This window comes from Dendropsophus ebraccatus, chromosome 14 (assembly GCF_027789765.1).
Source record: "Dendropsophus ebraccatus isolate aDenEbr1 chromosome 14, aDenEbr1.pat, whole genome shotgun sequence".
Taxonomy (NCBI): domain Eukaryota; kingdom Metazoa; phylum Chordata; class Amphibia; order Anura; family Hylidae; genus Dendropsophus; species Dendropsophus ebraccatus.
In genome coordinates this window covers 59,872,986-59,898,815 of record NC_091467.1, presented here as the reverse complement: position 1 = coordinate 59,898,815, position 25,830 = coordinate 59,872,986, and the positions used below count along the sequence as shown (strand labels likewise).

Sequence of the window (25,830 nt, the reverse complement as noted above, 5' to 3'; positions counted from 1 at the left end):
GAGATCGCTGCCACCGATGCTGCTGATGCCGCGCAGGGGGCGCCGCTCATCACTGTGCAGCTATCATCCCCCTCCGCTCCCCCCTCCTGCTTCTTCCGGGATCCGGGCAAACTTTACACTATCTGATGGCTGACTCCCAGCCCGGCCGCCGCTCTCCGATCACACGTGCAGGCCGGGGAGTCAGCCATCAGAGTGTAAAGTTTGCCCGGATCCCGGAAGAAGAAGCAGGAGGGGGGAGCGGAGGGGGATGATAGCTGCACAGTGATGAGCGGCGCCCCCTGCGCAGCAGCATCGGTGGCGGCGATCTCGGTGATATAACCCAGCTACTACACCTCCCATCACCTGCACATGCTATGAGCAGGTCATGAGAGTAGTAGTTGAGTGTAGTCCAGAGCGGCGGGCTTACTGTGATGTACTGATTGATTACATTAATGGAATACTTTGGGGAGCAAGGACACTTGCTCCCCAAAGCATTCCATAAATGTATTCAATCAAAAACATACTGTACATTACATTTACATACACATCCATTGTAATTCCAATGGAGTGTCCAGCAGGGGGCGCACTATATATAGAAGTCAATGGTATATATAGAAGTCAATTACACCCCTCGTCGTGACGTCACTGCTTCAGAGAGAATTCTAACACTTCCTGATACACTAAATTAAGGGAAATAGCAGTATAGGAGCATTTCCCATAATTAATGTACATTAGAAAATTGTATAACTTTCCATCAGTAATAACATATAAAAAATAATTTTGGCCGGACGTCTCCTTAAAGAAACTCTGTAATAGGTTTTACTAAAGTGTCACTGTTGTGTTTTGTGTTTTCTTGTTTTTTTTTGCTTTTGCAGAAATTGATAGTCCAGGCGATTTTAAAAAACTTTGTAAATGGGTTTATTAGGCAAATATTCCATTATCTGCATTCACAAAGACTTTCCCCAGGCCCCCCCCCCCTTCCATCCTGTCTCATTCACTGCTTATTATCAGGAAATCTCGACTCTAGGTCGAGCCCTGTGTAACCTAGGGACATGGGAGATTAGTCGCCAGCAGAGAACAAAGGATTACACAGTGGGAGCTGTGTGAAAGCCAGTATTCAGAGGTCAGAGAGGTCAGTGCCGACTTCAGAGGAGATAGCCCGGTGGTGTAGCTGTAAATTAACTCTTTGTTGTCCTGTTTTGGTGCCTCATCTCGCTCCACCCCTCCCCTCTCCATAGACAACCAGGAAGACATGCTGAAAATGCTAATTTTTCTGCTAATATACCCAATTACAACCAGAACATTATTTCCCAACCAGCGGCTCCCCAGTGACTACAGAACTACAACTCCCAGCAGGCAACACTGTCAAGGCATTGTGGGAGTTGTAGTTTTGAATGATTTGAAGAGACACTTGTACGCTAATGTCCTCCTGCTGTTGCTAAACTACAACTCCCAGCATGCCTGGACAGGTTGGAGGTCACTGCTGCACCGTTTATTGCCCAGTCAGCCATTGCTAATAGACAATCAACACTAAAAACGTCAATGACGCGTCGGATTCTTGACGGACGTTTATATCCACCTATCAGAGCGAGCGGGCGGTGCCGCTTCCAGCCAATCACTCGCTTCCTTTTTAAAACCGTTCATTGAGAGGCCAAGCCACTCGTCACCTTGGTGACGTCCTAAAGAGCGCTCTCTGATTGGTGGAATCAAATCCTCCCTCGTCGGTGATTGGTTGACAAGCTTGGGGTTTAAAACATTCAAACTGCGGGCGGTAGAGTTGAGCGGTGAAGCGTCCGGGCAGCAGCAGAGCGGAGGTGCCGGCGGCTTACATACATCTCTCCTTTCTATCAGATACAGATGGCCTCACAGAATGTAGACCCGGCTGCGGCTTCTTCAGCTACTGCCAGGAAAGGGATGGAGTCCGGCGCTCAGGCGGCCCGGGGCTCGGTGGGGAAGAGGTGAGCCGGGGTGCTGGCTGCGGCTTCTGCCGTCTCATCCAGCCTTGTATCGGGCGCCGCTTACTCCTTGTCCTGTCTTCTCTTGCAGGTTACAGCAGGAGCTGATGACGCTGATGGTGAGTGCAGGCAGCAGGGGGCGCCCCCGGGCAGGGCAGGGGATAGCGGGGTAACCGGCTGTGTCTTCTCCGCAGATGTCCGGGGATAAGGGGATCTCCGCCTTCCCGGAGTCCGACAACCTCTTCAAGTGGATCGGGACCATAGACGGAGCTGTGGGCACGGTGAGGAGCGGTATCGCATTGCTTTCCCTGTTAGGCTGCGTTCACACTGTGCGTTTTTTCCTCACCAGTTAAAAAACGCACAGTGTGAATAGAGTAATAAGACAGTGTGTTCAGTGCTCCCAACCTATGGAAGATATGCAGAGAAGGGGAATCTGCCACTCTCCAGCTGTAGCAGAACTACAGTTCCCAGCATGTCTGCACACATTCTAGGTGGGAATTGTAATTGTGCAACTCCTCCTACCCGGCTGTAGTTCTAAGCCCAAAAGGTGAACTACTGCACCCAGGACTGCATGGGATGATGGGGGCAGTGGTTCAGCATTGCTCATATGGGAGTATAGGCCATCATTGGGCTGCTGTGAAACTACAACTCCCAGCATGTCCGGCTAGCCTATGACCCCCCAGGGATGCTGGGTGGTGGTTTGCCACAGTCAAATAACGTTACGATCTTGTCTAGTGCCGGATGACTGTCACGTCTCCCTGTAGAGGAGTTCTTCTTAGGATGATCATATTGCTGAAGTTTGTGTGTGAGGGGGAAGGGGTTACTGACGCACTGACCTAGGGAGGTGCAGGGTGAACAGAAAGGAGACATGGCAGGGGGTATGCTCAGCCCAAGACCGTCAGCCCAAGGGCCCTTTTACATAGGATTCCTGTGAAAAATCGTTAAATTTAAACGATCATTGTGTGCTGGCAACGGTAAAACGATAATGGAAATTTTATTCCTATGCCGTTAATGGCGTCTTTTGAGCTGACCGTAAAATCGTTTGCCTATTTTTCAGTGTACGTCGACATAATTTATTACCATCGTTTATATACCGGGATATACGAAGGGTCGTAACTAGCGACTATCGCTCCGTGTGTTATTGTGAGTGATTTTAGGCCGTTCCCAAAGCTCTTCGGTAGTCGGAGAAAACAAAAAATCTTTGTCTAATGGCACCGTAGGGCCGAGTTCACATCTTTCAGCAGAACTATAGACGCCATTCTTGTCTCCAGTTCAGGCGCGGTTTGCAATTAAGCTCCATTCACTTCAATGGAACTGAGCAGCAAAACTCCGCCCAAGCTGGAGGCAAGAGTGGAGCTGTCTCTGGAAGAAAGTGGCCGTGTTTTTGTAGCGCTGGATAACCCCTTTAAAGTCTGCAGGGGTCTGCTGTGCAGCTGGGGTTTACCATTTACTCCACTGAATGGAGACTCTGACCAAGACCTTGGGCAGTGGGACTAATGCAGATGCCCAGCTTAAAGGGGTTATCCAGGATTAGAAGAAGCACAGCTACTTTCTTGCAGAAACAGCGCCACCCCTTGTCCTCAGGATCTGTGTGGCATTACAATTAAAGGGATTATTCGGCAACTAAAAAAAAAAAAAATTCTGATACAGTGCTGCCCTTATATGAAATATAATAAATATTTTTACCGCTCCCATAGTGTCCTGTGGCATCGGAGTCGACCGCTGCCACTTCCAGGACAAATCCATCTCTGCTGGGGTGCAAAACCACACCCAAACTGAGGACCGGAATCGTGCTGTTTCTGGGGGGGGGGGACAAAGGGCCTGGTTTTTCTAAGACTGGATAACCCCTATAACAGACCGCAGAAATGAGACACCTAATGGCCAATATTTTGTAGCCGCTTTTCTTGGTTTAAAGGGGTACTCCAGCGGGGGGGAAAAAATCATGCAAATCAGCTGGTGCCAGAGATTTGTAAATTACTTCTATATAAAAATCTACAGTCCTCCAGTACTTATCAGCTGCTGTATGTCCTGCAGGAAGTGGTGTATTCTTTCCAGTCTGTTCTGTCTGCTGCCACCTGTGTCCATGTCAGGAACTGTCCAGAGTAGTAGCAAATTCCCATAGAAATCCTCTTCTGCTTCTCTAGACTGGGAAGAATACACCACTTCCTGCAGGACATACAGCAGCTGCTAAGTACTGGAACGATGGAGAAGTAAATTGAAATCTGACACTTTATTACCATTTTGTTTTTGAAAGAAACAACTTTGGCTGGAGCACCCCTCATCTGTGGTAAATAAAGCAGTTTATGAATATGCTCGGGATCATCTAGGCTGCGAAACAGGGAAGCTGTATGAAACCATTGAAGGTAGATGGGGCAAGAGACTGTGATTCTCCTTTAGAGGCCGTTCATGGACGGCGGCAGAGGGTGACGGAGGAAAGGGGAGCTGCTCTAGGCCGACCTGTATTATACACTGCGGGGAAGACTTATCAAACATGGTGTAAAGTGAAACTGGCTCAGTTGCCCCTAGCAACCAATCAGATTCCTCCTTACATTCCTCACAGACTCTTTGGAAAATGAAAGGTGGAATCTGATTGGTTGAGCCAGTTTCACTTTACACCATGTTTGATAATACTCCCCCATTGTAACTATGGCTGCCCTGATGTTCCTCTACCTTGGCTTACTCAGGTACTCTAGTTCCTATAATGGGAAGCTGAGACACATTAGAAAATATATATATATTTTTTTTTTCCCTAGGTTTATGAGACTTTAAGATACAAGCTTTCTCTGGAGTTTCCGAGCGGCTACCCCTACAACGCTCCCACTGTGAAGTTCCTCACCCCGTGCTTCCACCCCAATGTGGACAGTCATGGGAACATCTGCCTGGACATCCTAAAAGACAAGTGGTCGGCACTGTACGATGTCAGGACCATCCTGCTCTCTATACAGAGTCTTCTGGGAGGTGAGACCTGATTCTATAGCACAGCTGTCCAACTCAGGCCCTCCAGCTGTTGCACAATTACAATTCCCATCATGCCTGGACAGCCAGAGATAGCATTGGCTGTCCAAGCATGATGGGAATTGTAGTTTTGCAACAGCTGGAGGGCCTGAGTTGGACATACAGCCATAATGTGCTGCCATTCCACTGGGTAGAGCAGAACATACAGAACGGTACTGGTCACCATAGAACACAGGTGACCAGTACTGTCTGATCTGCTCTACCCAGTGTAATGGCAGCACATTATGGCTGTCTATAAGAAGCCCCATTTATATAAGTGGAGCCCACCCTAATGCTACTTGTGTGGTTGAGGAAGGAAGTGGTTTGCTCTTTGTTTAGCGCTGGTTTAGCTCTTCCATCTTTCTCTGCATTCATCTTATTACTAACCCCGTAGTGACTGGACCAGATCTGTAACCCCGTAATGACTGGACCAGTTTAATTTTATTTCTTGGAATGGTAACCAGGCCTGGTCCCACTACACACTGAACAGAGTCACTCCTGTTCCTTAGAGACTAAAGGGGACCCCCTGTTTGTTTAAAATCTTTGAATACCCCTTTACAGCTATATGTACCTAGAACAGTGATCCTGGCGCTGGGCAGAAACCAGGCAAAGGTGGGCCAAAGTGTTAAAAGTGGTTGGGAACTTCCTAATCTTAGATGGTATAGCTTTAAGGAGCTCCCGCTGTGCCCCGATTTTGATATATGAAGCTCCTCCCCCTTGTTACCCTCTCACACAACTTTTCTGTCCGTAAAGAGGCCAAGCATGTGACCAGCGTCCTCCACGGCTCTTGCCTATAAGCGTGCAGCATGGTCACATGCTCAGCCATCTTATGGACTGAATGGCTGTACTACCTCTTTGTGGGTAACCAGCACTGTACTGCCTCTCCTTGGGGGTGACAAGGGGGAGGAGCTTCCTGTATCTAAACATCTAAGAATTGTTAGAAATTGTGCAACCCCTTTAAGTCTCAATCAGAATGTCTTCCATTGGACCCCTCTGCCTGTTGCTCCATCTTTGAGTAGGATTTCCCTGGAATGGAGAACTTTGCGTCTTATTCCACAGTAAAGTTTCCAGGCAAAACTAACTTGTCCCCTATCCACAGAATAGGGAACAAGTAACAGATTGTAGGGGGGTCCAATCTCCTTATCAGCTCCTCTCCTTTGTTATGAATACCACCACAGGTACAGCATGTGACAGCTCTATTCATTCCTATGCAGCTGCCAGAACGAGCGACAGAACGAGTACAGCTCTTGGCTTTTTCCGGCGGCTTCATCAGAATGAATAGAGCAGCGGGTGATGTGCTGTACCCACGGCTGTATTCATAACAAAGGAGCTGGGAGGTCGTACCCCCTACATTCTTACTTGTCCCCTATTCTGTGGATAGGGGACAAGTTCGTTTTGCCTGGACAATCGAGAGTTCTCTGTATAAAAGCTAGCGGAGAAAAGGATCAGCCGCCCTGGTTATACATACACCAACTTGGTAAGATATAATGGATGTCCCCACCTATGGGGCATAATACATAATCTATCCACTTTTCTGATCATCAGTCTTCCAGTCAGTGCTGCGGTCTTTCTATGTTGGCATGACCAGCTAATTCATTTACATGTGAACACGGCTCTAAGCTTTTGAGCTCTTTGTAACTTGTGCTGTTTGTTCCTCCAGAGCCCAATAATGAGAGCCCCCTAAACCCACATGCTGCAGAGCTCTGGCAGAATCAGACAGGTAAGTACAGTGCCCCTATGTCGCCATGTACCCCCAGCCTTCCTCCCTGCCGTGTGGTCTATAATGAAGCTCTTCTCTCTTCAGCATACAAGAAGCATCTACACGAGCAGTACAAGAAGCAGGTGAAGGATATCTGAGGTGCCGGCCGTGTCTCTCTGTACAATGCTGCTGTAATATACGCTTAACTTAATACTAGTCCTCTGTGTGTCCAATAAAGTGGTTTGATTGTTTGTTGGCGTCGGCTGTTTACATGTGTCTTGCTGGTCGTGTCTTGAATAAAATCTTTTTTACATTTTAATGCGGACTGTGACCTCTTTGTCCTGTGCACCTTCTGCTTTTACATAAGGTAATGACTCTTCATTATAATAACTTCTATTTGTATGGCGCCAACTGATTCCGCAGCGCTTTATAGTTTCAGTCTTGGTCCCTGTCCCCTTTAGGGCTCATAATCTATATTGCCCTATCTGTATGTTTTGGGTGTGGGAGGAAATACACACCAACACAGGAGCAAACTATTTGCAGAGGTTACCCTCGATGGGATTTGAACCTGGCACTAGAAAGCTAGAGTGCCAAGCACTAAGCCACTGTGCTGCCTGCAGCTCTATAAGGGCACCATTACACAGGACCATTGTCAGCTGTGCTGGGCGATAGTCCTGTGCCCATTCTTCAGTGGGTCGCTTGGCCTAGTACAAATGCTTACTCATTGGCTAATCACTGGATTTTCATGTCTTTAAATAAAAATGCTGGTCTGTTGGACCCCCCCCCCCCCCTTCACACAACAGTTATTGTGGCTGGGAAATGGGCTGCAGCAGTGTTGCAGGTGCACAAGTGACCTCACCTGTGTGCCGCAACACTGGGGAGGGAAAGAGCTGCCTCTTCTAGTCGGAGGTATAATGCTGCCTTTGCCCACAAGTAATTGACAGGACTGGATGACAGCACTGCATTTAATTGGATGCACTCCTGATTAGATGCACATACAGTTAAAGGGCCAGCAATACTTGCCTGAGTGCTGGTGGTGGCCCAGGCTGCCAAGCAATGTGTCCAGAGCTCCACAGTTTCTGTATGCCCCCATCGGGCTCTATAGGGCATCTGTGCTGGCATTCTGGATAATTAAAGGATCCTATTTTCTGGCGCAGATGCCCTTCAGGAGAAATGCTGAGGAGTGTATGTGCTAAATAGAACCCTATCTGGATTTCCTAATAAGATCCAGATCTTCCCGAACTGTGAAGGGGGCCTATTGGGTGAAAAGTGCTTAGTAAATTAAAAAAAAAAAAAAGCATGAACAATTGCCTGCCTTAGAGGAGATGTCTGGGAATAATTCATACTTGGTGATCCTACTGAGGCTGTGGAGGACAAAGATGGCTCTGTGCTCTCCTGTGCTGTTAATCACAGTGCAGGGAGCCCAGCACCAGACTTATAGATTTGGATGATCATGTGGGGGCAAACAGCTGGTCAACACCCTATCACACTCCTTGACCTACCTTTCAGCTTCTCCCATTGACTGCATACCACCCTTTCACTGTCCAGGCATGATGGGAATTGTAGTTCTGCAACAGCAGGAGTGGCTCTTGCTCCCCTAGATTTTCTGGAAAGGCTAATCCTCTGGTCTCGTGTCGGCCATTACTGTTTACACGACCTGCTAATCTGAGACAGACTTGGACGAGGATTTCCATTACCACTTAAGCAGAATATTGATCCATCCAGCAGTCTTGGCAGAGCCGAGGCTTTCATTAGGAGAGTAATGGTCGCTCCCCGTTGCATTCGGCCAGAATACCTCAATTAGCGTAATGCTCGGGTTGAAGACGCAATCTCTCGGGACCCGTTTAATGACACCCGCTTACAGGGAAGCGTCTGCTTTTAGCTTCTGAACATTGCAAATGGATTTAATAGACCGAATCAAAGATTGTATTACGGCTTTATTAGTCAAAGCCGAGAGCTGCACCCATTAAGGTTCTCTGGCAGGGGCGACCCACTTATACTAGCCGTCACTTCATTTCCTATGCTGTCTGAAACGCACAACGTTATTACACTTGTCATTCGGCTACTTAGCAATAGCTGTCACATGCGACCTGCAACCAAAAGGTCATCAGTGTCACATGATGTAAAGTGGTGCCTTGCACTAATATTACGTGTAGCACTGCCATCTTTGTATTGGGCGACCTACTGTAATGGACATGCTTCACTGGCCACAGCTGCCCCTGGGAAGATCAGCTGATCCCTGTTGCGCCTATATTCCAAAAGAGGCAGCTCCTAAGAAGACAACTCCTTTAAGGAAACCTGTCACATTATAAATGATGATTAATCTGCAATGACCGTGTTATAGAGCAGGAGGAGCTGAACAGAGTGATATATTATTTTGTAGGTAACGTTCTGGGATAACTCTGTTTATCTGTGCTCATAGAGCTGTCAATCACCAAGTAGGACCACCCACTTGACTACTTAGCCCAGAATTACAGTGCCTACTACATATACACATACAGTGGGAAGAATTAGTGTTTACTCACTGACCAACCAGCAAGAATTCTGTCTCTCACAGACCTGTTAGAAGCTCCCCCTACTCCTGGTGCACCTGGTTGAAGTTGTGACCTGTATAAATTACACCTGTCCACCATGGCCAAGAACAAAGAGTTGTCTAGGTACACAGAGGACAATATTGTAGACCTGCACAAGGCTGGGAAGGGCTACAGGACAAGAGGCAAGCAGCTTGGTGAGAAGGCTACAACTTTTGGGGCAATTATTGGAAAATGGAAAAACACAAGGTGACTGTCAATCTTCCTTGTCAAGGCAAGATCTTGCCTTCACTGAAGGACCTGGTCAATGACCTGAAGAGATCTGGGACCACAGTCTCACATTAGTAACACACCATCATGGATTAAAATCCTACAGTGCATGCAAGGTCCCCCTGCTTACACTAACACCTGTCCAGGTCTGTTTGAAGTTTGTCAATGACCATGTGGATGAATCAGCCGCGCGGCCCATACCTGTACAGTTCCCCCGCTCTCAGCATCTAATTATAGACACTGCCCGGGAGGGGGAAGAGTCTGTTACTGGCATTCACGGAACGTGTGAAAGTAGCCTTAGTCTGTACATCAGGGATGGGGAGCCTTTGGCCCTCCAGCTGTTGCAAAACTACAATTCCCATCATGCCTGGCAAAAATGATATATTCAGAAGAAATAACAGAGGGACAGCACCATACAAGTTCTAGAAAAATGAGTCAGGATCACACTAAATATTTGGCAACATAGTGGATGTACTTTCTTAAAGGAGCAATTCAGGATTAGAAATACATGTCTGCTTCACTTCAGCCCTATTCTTTGAGCTAAGCTGCAACCCCAGACACGACTAATGTACGAGTGTGGTACTGTATGGGACAGCAGACATGTTTTTCTAGTACTGACCAGGCAGTAGAACATCTCAGCTGGGTCATATAGTGCTTTACAGTGGACCTGTCAGCAGCTTTTTTACTAGCTATTGTAAAGGCTGAATCAGAAGATATAACTCTTATTTCAATCCATCGCTCCAGTGTTGATTTATAGATTTAAAGGGGAACTCTGGATAAGAAAAACTTGTTTTCTATTAAAAGTACATTAAAAGTTATATAGATATGTCTATACAATGTATTACCGTATCTGTACGGTTCTGCCACACTGGTAGCTGAAATCCAGGAAGTGAAAAAAAAATGGCCCCTGTGCCAATCCACATTGTCTCCTGCTCCTTCTGCTCTCCCCCCTTAGGAGACAAATCTTCAATGCCTCTGTCTCACATGAATGCATACTGGGGGCAGGGCGTGATATCACAGGAGGCTTGGCTGGATCCCCCAATCCCCTGGGTGATTCACCATCTCTGACCAGCCAGAAGCAGTTGCAGCACTAATTTTACTGATTGTAATGGGTGGAGGCTGTGATGATCACATGAGGGAAAGCATTGCATTCTGGGAAATGCCAAACCAGGAAGAACAGAAACACAAAACAGAGCAACCCCCCCCCCCCCCCCCCCAAACAAATGGATTTTTAGTAGTTTCAAAACTGGGACAGATAGGTAAGTAATGCGTTATGCTTCTGCAGAAGTTTCATTTTTTTTTACCTTTACCTGGAGTTCCCCTTTAAGATGTTTTCACAAATTAGGATTTAAAGCCTTCGGAGCATTCCCCCCAGCTGCAGAAGCTGAACATTGCTGGGCTTTTATATCTCCTCATTCATGGTAAGAAGCTCTAATGTACACTGCGTTTACTTTAGCCTGCAAAAAACTACTGACAGGTCCCCTTTAAGTGCTCCAGATCTTAGTTAGTGCTGTGTCCAAAGAACAGGATGGTACTTGGCCCATATATACACTGTCTGGATTGGCTCCAGCAGTGCCATGTGTCACTCCTCAAGCATTTTAGGGAAAAAAAAAAAAAAAAAAAGTAAAAAATAAAAAAAAAAACACTATAGTTGTCATTGTCAGAAATGCCCCAGTCATGGAATGGGGGTTAAAAAACAACAACACTTCAGTATTTTATGAAGTCCTTTTCATCTGATTTGCAATCTGGTCTACACAGAGATGCTGTACAGTATGTGTGTATAACCTGTATGGAAAGCAATGGCCCCGTGCTATACACTCTCTGAGGAATTGTAGGCCGGTTATAGGTGACTGTAATATTTATTGCAGATATTAGCCCTTTCACTGCCCTCGACCACCAGGAATACAGCAAGTAACCTGTGCACTGCCCTAGATGCCCAGGGATACAGATGGTAACCTGTGCACTACCATAAACCACCAGGGATACAGGTAATACCTTCTGCACTGTGCTAGACCCCCAGGGATACAGACTGTAACCTATGCACTGCCCCAGACCACGAGGAATACAGATAGTAACCTGTGCACTGCCTCAGACCACCAGGGATACAGGTAATACCTTCTGCACTGCCCTAGACCACCAGGGATACAGACAGTAACCTGTGCACTGCCCTAGTCCACCAGGGATAAAGGTAATACCTTCTTCACTGCCCTAGCTCCCCAGGGATATAAAGAGTAACCTGTTCACTGCCCTAGACCACCAGGGATACAGGCAGTACCTGTGCACTGCCCCAGACCACCAAGAATACAGCCAGTAACCTGTGCACTGCCCCAGACCCCCAGGGATACAAACAGTAACCTGTGCACTGCCCCAGACCACGAGGAATACAGACAGTAACCTGTGCACTGCCTCAGACCACCAGGGATACAGGTAATACCTTCTGCACTGCCCTAGACCACCAGGGATACAGACAGTAACCTGTGCACTGCCCTAGTCCACCAGGGATAAAGGTAATACCTTCTTCACTGCCCTAGCTCCCCAGGGATATAGAGAGTAACCTGTTCACTGCCCTAGACCACCAGGGATACAGGCAGTACCTGTGCACTGCCCCAGACCACCAAGAATACAGCCAGTAACCTGTGCACTGCCCCAGACCCCCAGGGATACAAACAGTAACCTGTGCACTGCCCCAGACCCCCAGGAATACAAACAGTAACCTGTGCACTGCCCTAGACCACCAGGGATACAGGCAGTACCTGTGCACTGCCCCAGACCCCCAGGAATACAAACAGTAACCTGTGCACTGCCCTAGACCACCAGGGATACAGGCAGTACCTGTGCACTGCCCCAGACCACCAAGAATACAGCCAGTAACCTGTGCACTGCCCCAGACCCCCAGGGATACAAACAGTAACCTGTGCACTGCCGCAGACCCCCAGGAATACAGACAGTAACCTGTGCACTGCCCCAGACTACTCTCCCGCACTGACATGTACCTCGTTAATAGACTCCACTATTCCTTAGTTTCTTACCTGCTTTAGACCACCTGAGATCTAACAGTTTTCCCTTTCTCCCAATAAATAACCAGGGAACAAACATTGTATCTTGTAAGCAGATGAGCTGTCCTGATTTCTCCCAACCCTGTATACAGTATCTGGAGCCTTATCTCCGGGTTCTACACCCTATACACAGCTGTTATATCTGGATGCTTTGTGTACCTGTCTGGCTATTACCAGAGACACTGCCTATAGCACAGAAGGTTCTTCTCTCTCCAATAGGGACATATACAAAGGAATTTACACAATTCCCTGATATATATTTTTTTTAAGTGAAACCTTTTACCGTAATGGGACATTTCCTAGAACACAGACATAATAAAAATGTTCGCACGTATGGATGGCGGGCGGGGAGGGGGGATGTGAACCGCAAGCCGTGCTCAACAATCAACATGACGGAGACAGATCGACTGGTAATGTCTGTTCTTTCCAGCAAGTGCTTCAGTACGACTGGACCCTGAGGAAGACCCCATGCATGCTCTCTAATGGATTCTACGTTGTTCAGTCCACTCTAAGGTCTGAGGAGGGGACTGTATGCACCATCGCCATTAGTCATCCATTCATCCCAAAGGTCACATGGTGCTAAGACGGTGGTCCTTATGTATCATTCCACGAGATGAAGCCTCTTAGGCTCTACACCATGGCTTAGAGATTATGAGACCATACATAGAGGCCGAGTCAGTGATTGCCTATGGGCACAGCAGCCCCTGCCAGACATATCCTCCCCGGCCAGGATTTCATTGTCTGAGCACTCATCCAGGTCACAGGTGGAGCTGATCTCGGCCCAGGCCTCCTCGGTGGCTTCCACTGTCCATATGGGAATGCTGACTTTCATCTGCATGTCATGTAGCATCCTTTCCACGTGTTCGATCTGACCGGCCAGATCCGGGGAGCAGGGTCTCTCGGCTCTTTGGGCGTTCTCCCGTACTCTGCTGCTGCTGGGCGACTTGATGTGGCGCGCTCGATAAGCCACCTCCGATGTTTTACCTATGACCCCCGTGCTGACCAGTCTCTTTCGTCGGCCGTGCAGGGGAAAGAGTTGGCACAGGTGGTGCGCCTTACATAGATCCTGCTGGAAGAGCTCTAGGGTGGAGAGGAAGAGCACCCAGATCCTCTCCAGCTCCACTCTGTCCTCTTGGGACACCTCCTGCTCCACCAACTGCACCATCAATGTGTTCATCAGATCTGTGGGTAAATGCAGAAAACAATCAGATTAGATGGATTAGTAATCATTGTTTCAAAATCTTTGCTCTATTTGGGATTCCTAACATTTTTATAAATCAATTCATTTACCAAATATTACACCATACCCCACTTAACCACTAGGTGTCTCCCTTCCCTGCAATCTGCCGTTTCCAGGCTGTTGTGAGAATCAAAATGTCTCTAGTAACAGAGAGAGCAAGACAGATTACAGGAAGTGGGGGCAGGGCTTAGCATGTGCTTTGTGCTGGAGGGGGAGCAAAACTGTGTACCTACATCTAAGTGTCCATGCAGGTAAATCAAGGCTTCCTTTTCATTTCTGCAGCAGGGCTTAGTGTAACCATTTCCTTGCTGTGCTGTGCCTGTTTATTTTCTTTCTACTCACATAACACCAGTGCATCAGTAACCTTTTCTCCCCACACATACACCCTAAAGTAGTGTATAAATAACCACCTAGCACAGTGCAGGCCTGTCCTGTGCACATTGACCAGTACTGGGACATGGTATGGCATACAGTACTTACACAGGTACTTTCTTTCCCTTACTTGTCTGGCAACTCAAAGGAGAGCACCTACTCCTCTCTGCTATGCCATGACGCGGTGTCATAGAAGCAGAAAAAAAAAGAAACAGCAGCACTGAGCTGATGATGGCAGGCCTAGATATTAAATGGAGGGGCAAGTTATATTCAGGAGGCAGCAGTGTGTACATAGTAAGAGCACTGGTATTAATGCAAGCAGCAGCTGTCCACGACTTTATAAGTGGAGAGAGACAAGGGGCAAGTCTTGATTTACCCATAATGCTAGGAAGGAGATGCAGACATTAAGGACAGTTTTCCAAAGTTTTTCTGTCCCTGCCCAAAGTGCTGACCTAGAGGAATCCGGCATATAGCATTGTCACCACTGATGAAATCAGTGCACAGTCTCCCAAACTCTGATTAGGGGCAGTATAGTCAGCACAATACATGAGAAAGACTGACACTAACAGTATATGAGCAAATTGCTATATGTGATTTCTTAAAGGGGTACTCCGCCGAAAATATCAACTGGTTTCAGAAAGTTATACAGATTTGAAATTTACTCCTATTTAAAAAATCTCAATTCTTCTAATACTTATCAGCTGCTGTATGTCCTGCAGGAAGTGGTGTTTTGTTTTCTGTCCTGCAGGAAGTGGTGTTTTGTTTTTCAGTCTGACACAGTGCTCTCTGCTGCCACCTCTGTCCATGTCAGGAACTGTCCAGAGCAGGAGAGGCTTTCTATGGAGATTTGCTATTGCTCTGGACAGTTCCTAACATGGACAGAGATGGCAGCAGAGAGCACTGTGTCATACTGGAAAGGAATACACCACTTCCTGCAGGACATACAGCAGCTGATAAGTACTGGAGGACCTGAGATTTTTTAAATAGAAGTAAATTCAAATCTCCATAACTTCAAGTGATTTCATAAAGAAAGATATTCACCGGAGTACCCCTTTAATACTTCCTATAAAATTCCTGGTGCCTCCTTAGGTCTGATATACGTTACTCTCTGCCCGATAAACCTGAATTATCTAATGAAATATTTGTTCTATAAATTCTTGTCGGAGTCTCCAGCTGCCATTAATATTAACGTAGTGAAGGCTCCTGCCCGGCAGCCATCATTATCCCGGATGGAATGAAGGGAAATCATCTTAATGGAGCGATAAGCGATAAAGTATCCAACGTAAAGATGGAGATGGGGACATGTTCCCTGGAGCCTCAGGAACGGCTTGTCGGCACATGCGGCAGCGGTGTAGGATGATTGACGTGTGCGCCCATGTGTATTGCAATTATGTCCTCCATGTGATCAGTAGGGATCTGCATGTGCTTCCACTGCCTGTAGAATTTTTTTTTTTTTTTTGTATGAAGTCACCCTCTGCACCATTCCTATAGTATAAAGCAGGGATGGGAAACCTTCGGCCCTCCAGCTATTGCAAAACTACAACTCCCATCATGCCTGGACAGCCGAAGGCTGTCCAGGCATGATGGGAGTTGTAGTTTTGCAACAGCTGGATGGCCGAAGGTTCCCCATCCATGGTATAAAGCCTTCCCAGCATCATCTGCAGGGGGGGGGGTTATACTGTATACATAGTCCTGGGTTACATCCCCCCCCCCCTCAACAGATAGACAGTTCAGCCTTTATCTGGGGCTTAAAGGGGTTGTCCAAGTTTAGAAAAAACATGGCCTCTTTCTTCCATAAACAGCACCTCTACTGTCCTCAGGTTGGGTGTGAGTTCTGCAGCACAGTTGCATTTAAGTGGATGGAGCTTAATTGCAATACCACACACAACCTGAGGACAGGGGTGGCTCTGTTTTGGCAAAAAAAAAAAAAAAAAAAAAACAGGTTATGCAGCGAAAATCTTTTTCTTTCAGATCAACTGGTTTCAGAAAGTTATATAGATTTGTCATTTACTTCTATTTAAAAATCTTTAAAGTCTTCCCATACTTATCAGCTGCTGTATGTCCTGCAGGAAGCAGTGTTTTTCTTCCAATCTGACACAGTGCTCTCTGCTGCCACCTCTGTCCAGGTCAGGAGCAAATCCCCATAGAAAACAGTTCCTGACATGGACAAAGGTACCAGCAGAGAGCACTGTGTCAGAGCACCACTTCCTGCAGCAGCTGATAAGTACTGGAAGACTTGAGATTTTTCAATAGAAGTAAATTACAAACCTATGTAACTTTCTCAAACCAGTTGATTTGAAAAGGAAAAAAGTTTGGTCGGAGTGCCCCTTTAACCCCTTTAAAAGAGGCAGGAGCCTCTTTTACACTCACCAGTGCTCAGCTCAAAGGCTTTCTTCCTGCTCTCCTCCAGCTCCTCCCGCAGGCGGGGGCAGTCCGATGTTCCCCCGACGCACATCACCAGCTGCCGGTAGCACGCCGTCACCTTATTCAGGGAGCTGTGAGCCTTCTTGCAGTCGGGGACCGTGCCATGGCCGCCACCCTCCGCCCCGTGCCCACGTATCCCACGCAGGGTTAACGTTCGGCTGATGGGGTGTAAGTGAGGCGGCGGCAGCGCCGGGCTGGCACCTTCCTGGGCTGACATGGTGAATGTGAACCCTTCCTGGCATTAGGGGGGCACCTGTCAAACAAAGCAGGACAGAGAGTAAGACATCAGTATGGACGGACGTGCGGCCATCACTGCTCAGGGATCAATGAAGCTCTGACAATGTGCCGCCACGTAGTGCCGAGGACCGCCAGCCGGCTTGTTGACATCTCACATTGATGGGTTTTACTCTATTTACAGGGCGGTGACATAGACGCTGCTAATCTGCCCGCTGACCTGACACTTACCTCCCGCCATACGCTGCACAGTACACATGCCACCCGCCGCTTGCTCCCTGCCACCGCAAATAACGGAGGATTACGTTACAATCCCTATAGTAATAACACAGCGGGGAGGATGCGGGGGTCACGTACGGCTGCGCTCACAAGGCCGAGACCCCAGTCATAGAGTCCACGCAATAAGGGGATAGTCCCAGCCTTCCCATAGAGGTGAATGGGGTCTGTACTGCGCTCAGAGGAAGGGGACAGTCATGGTGCGTTAGGATACTGGGGGGCTCCACATTACATGTCATCATCCAGATATGTTATTATGGGGGTCCCCCACTTATAAGTGACTGGAGACGGGATGAAGGACAAAGCTATTTAGGTGCTTGTACACATGATGCTACAGCAACCCGGCCCTTACACAACTACAACTCGGCTGGCAGGGCATGCTGGGGGTTGTAGTTTTGCACCACAGGTGACAATAATGCATTACAGCACAATATGTGTCTCCACAACTGATGCAGAACTACAACCCCCAGCATTGGCCGGAGTATTCTGCAGTACAGTGTATAGGGATCCTCTGCTGGTTGTCCAATCATGCTGGGGGTTGTAGTTTTGCAATAGCTGGAGAAACCGTTGAGTGTTTTGTAACATAATGTCTGGTGGCTTCCCAGCTGTTGAAGAACTACAACCCCCAGCATGCCCTGACAACCAGCAGAGGATCCCTATACACTGTGCTGCAGAATACTCCGGGCAATGGCATGCTGGGGGTTGTAGTTTTGCAAGAGTTGGAGGGACACATATTGCCCTGCTGACCGGTGCAAAACTACAACCCCCAGCATTCCCTGCCAGCCACACATTATACTGCACCGGTGATGCCAGCCTTTGCCCCCTGCCCCGACACTCACCTGGTCCCCTGCCAGCCTGTAACCCCTGCCCTGGCACTTACCTGCCCAGCGCTCACCTGTTTCTCGGGTCCCCAGTGATGGCACCTGCCCCGATGGTCCCCAGTGATGGCAGCCCCCTTGCCAGTCTGTCCCCCCTGCCCCGGCACTCACCTGCCCCCGGTCCCCGGTCCCCGCTCCCATCCCTGCGGCACTCACCTGCCCCCGGTCCCCGCTCCCATCCCTCCGGTCCCCGGCACTCACCTGCCCCCGGTCCCCGCTCCCATCCCTCCGGTCCCCGGCACTCACCTGCCCCCGGTCCCCGCTCCCATCCCTCCGGTCCCCGGCACTCACCTGCCCCCGGTCCCCGCTCCCCGCTCCCATCCCTGCGGCACTCACCTGCCCCCGGTCCCCGCTCCCATCCCTCCGGTCCCCGGCACTCACCTGCCCCCGGTCCCCGCTCCCATCCCTCCGGTCCCCGGCACTCACCTGCCCCCGGTCCCCGCTCCCCGCTCCCATCCCTCCGGCACTCACCTGCCCCCGGTCCCCGCTCCCATCCCTCCGGCACTCACCTGCCCCCTCTCCCCGCTCCCCGCTCCCATCCCTCCGGTACTCACCTGCCCCCGGTCCCCGCTCCCATCCCTCCGGCACTCACCTGCCCCCGGTCCCCGCTCCCATCCCTCCGGTCCCCGGCACTCACCTGCCCCCGGTCCCCGCTCCCATCCCTCCGGTACTCACCTGCCCCCTCTCCCCGCTCCCATCCCTCCGGCACTCACCTGCCCCCGGTCCCCGCTCCCATCCCTCCGGTCCCCGGCACTCACCTGCCCCCGGTCCCCGCTCACATCCCTCCGTGCCCCGGCACTCACCTGCCCCCTCTCCCCGCTCCCATCCCTCCGGCACTCACCTGCCCCCTCTCCCCGCTCCCATCCCTCCGGCACTCACCTGCCCCCGGTCCCCGCTCCCATCCCTCCGGTCCCCGGCACTCACCTGCCCCCGGTCCCCGCTCCCATCCCTCCGGCACTCACCTGCCCCCTCTCCCCGCTCCCATCCCTCCGGCACTCACCTGCCCCCTCTCCCCGCTCACATCCCTCCGTGGGCCGCGGCTTATGGCTGCAGTGTGCGGCTCAGGCAGTAATAGGATAATGGCAGGAAACAGCTGCTCCTCCGATTAGAGCCTCATGGAGCCGGATTCCCCGGGGATCTCGTCCGTCCCCCTCAGTGTGGGAAAGGCACAGCACCGAGCACACGGCCCGCCCCCGGAGCTGCAGCGCCGCCGCCTGTGGGAGGAGACATCCCGGCACCCTCCTCTACTACTACTACTACTCCCAGCAGCGCGAGGAGTGCCGGGGGATGTATAATCACATCCACATGTGGGGGCACTGATCGCCGGACTACAACTCCCAGCATGCCCTGGTGGCCGCCCGCTGGTATGGCAGGCTGGGAGCCGTAGTTCAGTATATACTGTAGACCGCGAATCTGATGTTCTGTCAATGATTTGATGTCGGAGATCTCCCCAATAAGCAGTCTGTCTGTCTATAAGGAAGGCGTCTGCCTCTAATATGCTAAGAAGCTGCAAGTGCCCACTGGGCGGGACTAATCAACACAAGTGCCCTCTGGGCGGGGACTAATCAACACAAGTGCCCACTGGGCGGGACTAATCAACTCAAGTGCCCACTGGGTGGGACTAATCAACACAAGTGCCCACTGGGTGATACTAATCAACACAAGTGCCCACTGGGTGGGACTAATCAACCCAAGTGCCCAGTGGGTGGTACTAATCAACACAAGTGCCCACCGGGCAGGGACTAATTAACCCAAGTGCTCACTGGGTGGGACAAATCAACACAAGTGCCCACTGGGTGGGACTTATCAACACAAGTGCCCTCTGGGCGGGACTAATCAACCCAAGTGCCCAGTGGGTGGTACTAATCAACACAAGTGCCCACCAGGCAGGGACTAATCAACCCAAGTGCTCACTGGGTGGGACAAATCAACACAAGTGCCCTCTAGGTGGGGACTAATCAACACAAGTGCCCACTGGGTGGGACTTATCAACACAAGTGCCCTCTGGGCGGAGACTAATCAACACAAGTGCCCACCGGGAGGGACTAATCAACCCAAGTGCCCACCGGGAGGGACTAATCAACCCAAGTGCCCACTGGGTGGTACTAATCAACCCAAGTGCCCACCGGGAGGGACTAATCAACCCAAGTGCCCACTGGTGGTACTAATCAACCCAAGTGCCCACCGGGAGGGACTAATCAACCCAAGTGCCCACTGGGTGGGACTAATCAACACAAGTGCCCACTGTGCGGGGACTTATCAACACAAGTGCCCACTGGGTGAGCCTAATCAATGCAAGTGCCCTCTGGGCGGGGACTGATCAACCCAAGTGCCCACTGGGTGGGTACTAATCAACACAAGTGCTCACTGGGCGGGGACTGATCAACACAAGCACTCACTGGGCGGGGACTGATCAACCCAAGTGCCCACTGGGCGGGTACTAATCAACACAAGTGCCCACTGGGCGGGGACTAATCAACACAAGTGCTCACTGGGCGGGGACTGATCAACACAAGTGCTCACTGTGCGGGGACTAATCAACACAAGTGCTTACTGGGCGGGTCTGATCAACCCAAGTGCCTATTGGGCGGGGACTAATCAACACCAGTGCTTACTGGGCGGGGACTGATCAACACAAGTGCTCACTGGGCGGGACTGATCAACCCAAGTGCCCACTGGACGGGGCCTAATCAACACAAGTGCTCACTGGGCGGGGACTAATCAACACAAGTGCTCACTGGGCGGGAGTGATCAACCCAAGTGTCCACTGGGCGGGACTGATCAACCCAAGTGCTCACTGGGCGGGGACTGATCAACACAAGTGCCTACTGGGCGGGACTGATCAACACAAGTGCCTATTGGGCGGGGACTAATCAACACCAGTGCCCACTGGGCGGGGACTGAACAACACAAGTGCTCACTGGGCGGGGACTGATCAACCCAAGTGCCCACTGGGCGGGGACTAATCAACACAAGTGCCCTCTGGGCGGGGACTAATCAACACAAGTGCTCACTGGGCGGGGACAAATCAACACAAGTGCTCACTGGGCGGGAGTGATCAACCCAAGTGTCCACTGGGCGGGGACTAATCAACACAAGTGCCCACTGGGTAAGCCTAATCAATGCAAGAGCCCTCTGGGCAGGACTGATCAACACAAGTGCAATCTGGGCAGGACCGATCAATACAGGTGCCCACTGGGCGGGACTGATCAACACAAGTGCCCACTGGGCGGGGCTAATCAACACAAGTGCCCACTGGGCGGGGCTAATCAACACAAGTGCCCACTGGGCGGGGCTAATCAACACAAGTGCCCTCTGTGCGGTACTAATCAACACAAGTGCCCACTGGGTGAGCCTAATCAATGCAAGTGCCCACTGGGCAGGACTGATCAACACAAGTGCCCTCTGGGTGAGTCTAATCACTGCAAGCGCCCACTGGACGTGCCTGATCAACGTATGTGCCCACTGTGTGGGACTAATCAAAAAACAAAGATCAATCGAGACTGATAAAGCAAGTGTCCATTGTGGCGGTGCTAATCAGCACAAGTGCCCACTGAGTGGGCCTGATAAATGCCAGTGCCCACTGGGCGGGGCTAATCAAGTGACTGCCTACTGACTCCCTTCCCCTGCCCCAGCTCTTTGACTTAATATACAGCTAGAGTGGGGGGCGATGTCGGGCAGCACAGGGGGAGAAGGGGGTTATGGGGACTTTTAGTTTATTAGAATATTATAATAGACCTAGAATTCCTACAGACATGGGGGGGGGAGATTTATCAAACATGGTGTAAAGTGAAACTGGCTCAGTTGCCCCTAGCAACCAATCAGATTCCACCTTTCATTCCTCACAGACTCTTTGGAAAATGAAAGGTGGAATCTGATTCACTCACTTACACCATGATTGATAAATCTACCCCAATGAGTCTTTCCTGAAGTGCAGCAAGCTGTAACACCTCCTTACTCCGCCTCCCATCCCTGACCCTGCTGGGAACTCAGCTTCCAGGTGTCAATCAAGAAGTTTTCTGTGTCTTTAGCAGAAAGCAGCAGCTCAGAACTGTGATAAGGAGACTGATCTATATCTGGCCAATAGATGTTGACCAAACAGCTATCTTTCTCGGCTTCGCTATACACATGAACATTCAGCGTGGTCAAATGTTCATATGTTCTCTATAGGGAGGGGGGAAGCAAGCCACAGACAGACATCTCTGGCAGCAGCTTATCTCTCTAAGAACAAAAGGGTTGGGAAGCGAAAACCCATCATGCATGACTGTTGGTGGAGAGTCAGGGGACCCCCATACACCTGTAAAACACTGTCAAATTGCTGGTGACAGATTATCTTTATGGGGAGAGTTACCAAGCAGTCTTATAGACGGACACATTTCACATCGGACATTTAAACTAGTTAAATAAAGACCAGGGTAATGAAAGATTAGACTGATACGAATGGGACTAATTCCTTCTTCTCCTACTTCCCTTTTTCTCCTCCTTCCCTTCTTTTCCTCCTTCTCCTCCTTCTTTTCCTCCTTCTTCTCCTTCACCTACTTCTTCCTCTTCTTCTTCTTTTTCTTCTTCTTCTCCTCCTTCTTTTCCTCCTTCTCCTTCACCTTCTTCTTCTTTTTTTCCTCTTCCTTCTCCTTCTTCTCCTCCTCCTTCTTCTTCTCCTCCTTCTCCTCCATGGGGAGTAATGCAACAGCGCCCCCAACCTGTCTCATCTATCAAAGTACAAAATTTTAAAACTGAATTTGAGTATAGCTTCCTGCATGTTTCTTTGAAGGAATATTCTCAGCACCAAAACCGTCCCCTGCATGAAAGTGCCCGTGCCCTGCCGGCACTCCATTCATTCTCTATGAGACTCCAAACTGCTCAGAAACCCCAGAGACAATGAAGGAGGTTTTTGGATAGGGGATAATTTTTGCTGTTAGAATACCCCTTTAAGGGGGCTGTTCAGGATTGTGCAAATAAAAAAAAAAAATCTCTTCTTAATGACTAGTCTAGTATCACAGCTTATTCTTAACAGAACCAAGCTGTAATACCAAGTACAGCCAACTAACAGGAGTGGCGCTGTTTCTGGGAAACAAGGAAACCAACTTTGTTCATAGTCCTGGAAACCACCAGAGATCTTAGAAGCTCTAACACCCCAAACTTCCTTTTACTGATATTTTATTTATCATAACTTTTTTTTTTCTTTTCTTTTAATTCTGCTTTCTGTTAAAAGGGGAACTATCAGGAGGTTAGAGGGATCTCCCAATTGTGCTGAGGATGAAGGTACATCTCTTATCTCCCTCCTCCTGTGCTCTTTATAGTTTAATCCTGTCCAGTAAGGCCGCTTGGTGCACTGGGGGCGGGGCTACAACCCCATAGTGCCGATTCACCCCTGGCCGGCCTGCCTCTTCTAATGGTTATCAGGCCGGATCGGTGCGCTAGGCGCCGTAGCTCCGCCCCCAGTGCTCCAAATAACCTTACTGGACACAGTATTACACTCCAAATAACGGTGCCGAGGAGGAAGGTAAGAGACATCCCCTCATCCTCAGCACTCTGTACCCGTATCTGCTGGTTAGAGTCGTCAAACCTGCTGAGAGTTCCCCTTTAAGTGTTCAATTGGGTGATAGTTTATTATAGAATTCTGATGTGCAGAGTAATATCTTCCAGCTCCTCAGTGCCCCCCCATCATGGCTGACGCTGGACCCGTGGGCCCCTCTGCCCATCTCTGTGTATACAGATTGATGCCGCCTCCAGCTCCTATTAGCCTACATGTCTGGGCCTGTACATAGCAAACAAGCGTCCCCGCAGGCTACTCCTATATATCCTCAGGGGCTCTTCTTCTTCTTTTCCATAAAGCCTATACCCCCCCCCCCCCCCCCCCCTTCTCGTTTTCCATTGAAGATGCATCTTGTGGGAGACGGAGTATACAGCTCCGCCACGCACCAGCCGGGGTAGAGACCTGCTGCTTCTCGCACCACCGTTACCTGGCAACCAGGCAGCTATTAACCCCTTCCTCAGTGTAATAACCGCCCCGATATATAACTCAGCCAACAGGAAAACTATGTATCCATCATTCATGTCATGTCATACGCCGCCCGCCTGCGCCCGAGGAGCGTGAACTGAATACAGAAGAGTCGGAGGCGTACAGATGTGAGGGGAGACATTTTTTTTCTATGCATCGCACGTTTGACAGTCTGCTGAAAAATACCGCAGACATTACAATGGCACGGCTGTCAGATCCACAGTCTAGATCTGACTGATGCCAACGACTAGTCCAGTCATCGCCCCGTTGTTGTATCGGAGTAATAATATCCAAGGATTAAAGGGCTGGTCCAGACTTATGGTCGCTTTCTTGGTTTGATATTGTAATACCGCACACAACCTGAGGGCAGAGGGGGCGCTGTTTTTGCAAGAAAGCAGCTGCACTTATTTCTTATCTATTGTTCAGCAAAGAAAAAAAAATAGGGTGCCAGAAAGTGCCAGAAATTAGTAATTTACTTCCAGTACTTATCAGCTGCTGTATGTCCTACAGGAAGCGGTGTGTTATTTCCAGTCTGGAGAGCAGGAGAAGTTTTCTTTGGGGATTTGCTGCTGCTCTGAAAAAGTTTCTGACATGGACAGAGGTAGCAGCAGAGAGTGCTGTGTCAGACTGGAAAGAATACACCACTTCCTGCAGGACATACAGCAGCTGATAAGTACTGGAAGACTTGGAGATTTTTTAATAAAAGTAAATAACAAATCTCTGGCACTTTCTGATAGATAAATCATTGTGTAGCCCTAGCCTTAAAGGGAACCTGTCACCATGAAAAGGCCGTCCAATCTGCCGGCAGCATGTTATAGAGCAGGAGGAGCTGAGCAGAGTGATATACAGATCTGTGGGGAAAGTTCCAGAATAACTTGTCATTTATTCATGTAAAACTCTGCTCAATCTGGGCTAAGTAGTCAAGTGGGCGGTCCTACTCAGTGATTGACAGCTGTGTATAAGTGTCAGTGCCCCTTGACTACATGTCAATTATTGATGCAATCATCTGTTCATTCTGGGCTAAGTAGTCAAGTGGGCGGTCCAACTCAGTGATTGACAGCTGTGCATAAGTGTGACCGCCCACTTGACTACTTATCCCAGATATTAAAGGAAGTTATCCTAAAACTTCCCCCACAAAACTATATATCACTCCGCTCAGTTCCTCCTGCTCTATGCCGTAGCGGCTACAGATTTCCATTCTGCCCGATCCCTTTAAGAAGATTTCCATGGCTCCACCCACTATGCTAATCTACACCGCAGGACTTGAGATGACAAGCAAACATCTTCAGCTTTATTTTAAAGAAATATGACAACTTAACATTGAAAAAAAAATTTTCAGGACCCTCCAAAGCCCTGACCTTTGCCCTGCCCCCCCCCCCCCCATACTGTGCTCCTACCTATCCTATTCTCCCTGAAGGCCATGTCTATCACTTACAGCTGGAGGAGATGGTGACTTTTCTTAGTTCGGGGATGTTTGTGTTCCTGCTTCTTCTTCTTCTCCAATCCCTCCCTCTCTTCTCAGCCCCTGATTCTCTCCCCACATGGAATGCATCTATTTTGGGAAGACACTACACGTCCCCCTCCTCCGTCCCTATGGGCTGACTCTCCATAATTATAAACAAGCTGAGGAGGGACAGGCAGGCCTGCTGGCTGAGAATAGTTCTCATTCCCGAACCCTGCACCTGCCTCCACCTATCCCACACATCCATGTAGTGCTCCCCTGCAGCCGGGGGGCGCTCTACCACTGTCATATAATGTGCAGGCACTGTATGCTGGTTACTATGAATAAAATGTTGCGTTATACCATAGTCATCCACTCAGCTACGAAATAAAAACCTGCGAAACACGCATAAGTTTCCTAATATCCCATTCCACGTCTGGCCAAACCTTAAAGGTTTCCTCTTAATCTACAAAAAAAAAA

General features: G+C 49.5%; 2 protein-coding genes across 4 annotated transcripts; one reads left to right on the top strand and one right to left on the bottom strand.

Annotated features, from left to right (window-relative positions):
• The first annotated feature begins 1,714 nt into the window (after window positions 1-1,714).
• Window positions 1,715-6,946, top strand: UBE2C (ubiquitin conjugating enzyme E2 C). The gene is made up of 6 exons (XM_069953566.1): window positions 1,715-1,937; window positions 2,026-2,053; window positions 2,129-2,215; window positions 4,688-4,892; window positions 6,589-6,648; window positions 6,733-6,946. Exons 1-6 carry the CDS (start codon window positions 1,837-1,839, stop codon window positions 6,783-6,785), a joined length of 534 nt encoding a protein of 177 aa, XP_069809667.1. The 5' UTR covers window positions 1,715-1,836; the 3' UTR covers window positions 6,786-6,946.
• Window positions 6,947-11,159: 4,213 nt separating this feature from the next.
• Window positions 11,160-25,412, bottom strand: LOC138772279 (regulator of G-protein signaling 9-binding protein-like). Of its 3 annotated transcripts, none has more exons than XM_069952569.1 (3): window positions 25,345-25,412; window positions 16,467-16,773; window positions 11,160-13,666 (listed from the first exon to the last, which is right to left on the bottom strand). In XM_069952569.1, the coding sequence occupies exons 2-3, from the start codon at window positions 16,735-16,737 to the stop codon at window positions 13,134-13,136; spliced, it is 804 nt and encodes a 267-aa protein (XP_069808670.1). In that variant the 5' UTR covers window positions 16,738-16,773; window positions 25,345-25,412; the 3' UTR covers window positions 11,160-13,133. The 3 variants fall into 3 exon arrangements, with proteins under 3 accessions (XP_069808670.1, XP_069808669.1, XP_069808671.1); XM_069952568.1 differs by lacking the exon at window positions 25,345-25,412 and adding an exon at window positions 18,909-19,091; XM_069952570.1 differs by lacking the exon at window positions 25,345-25,412 and adding an exon at window positions 18,418-18,435.
• Window positions 25,413-25,830: the final 418 nt, after the last annotated feature.

Coding starts and splice junctions, on each gene's coding strand:
- UBE2C (XM_069953566.1), top strand. CDS start 1,837: ATGGCCTCACAGAATGTAGACCCGGCTGCGGCTTCTTCAGCTACTGCC. Junction 2,054..2,128: donor AGGAGCTGATGACGCTGATG/GTGAGTGCAGGC, acceptor TCTTCTCCGCAG/ATGTCCGGGGATAAGGGGAT. Junction 4,893..6,588: donor TATACAGAGTCTTCTGGGAG/GTGAGACCTGAT, acceptor TTGTTCCTCCAG/AGCCCAATAATGAGAGCCCC.
- LOC138772279 (XM_069952569.1), bottom strand. CDS start 16,737: ATGTCAGCCCAGGAAGGTGCCAGCCCGGCGCTGCCGCCGCCTCACTTA. Junction 13,667..16,466: donor AGCCTTTGAGCTGAGCACTG/GTGAGTGTAAAA, acceptor ATTTACCCACAG/ATCTGATGAACACATTGATG.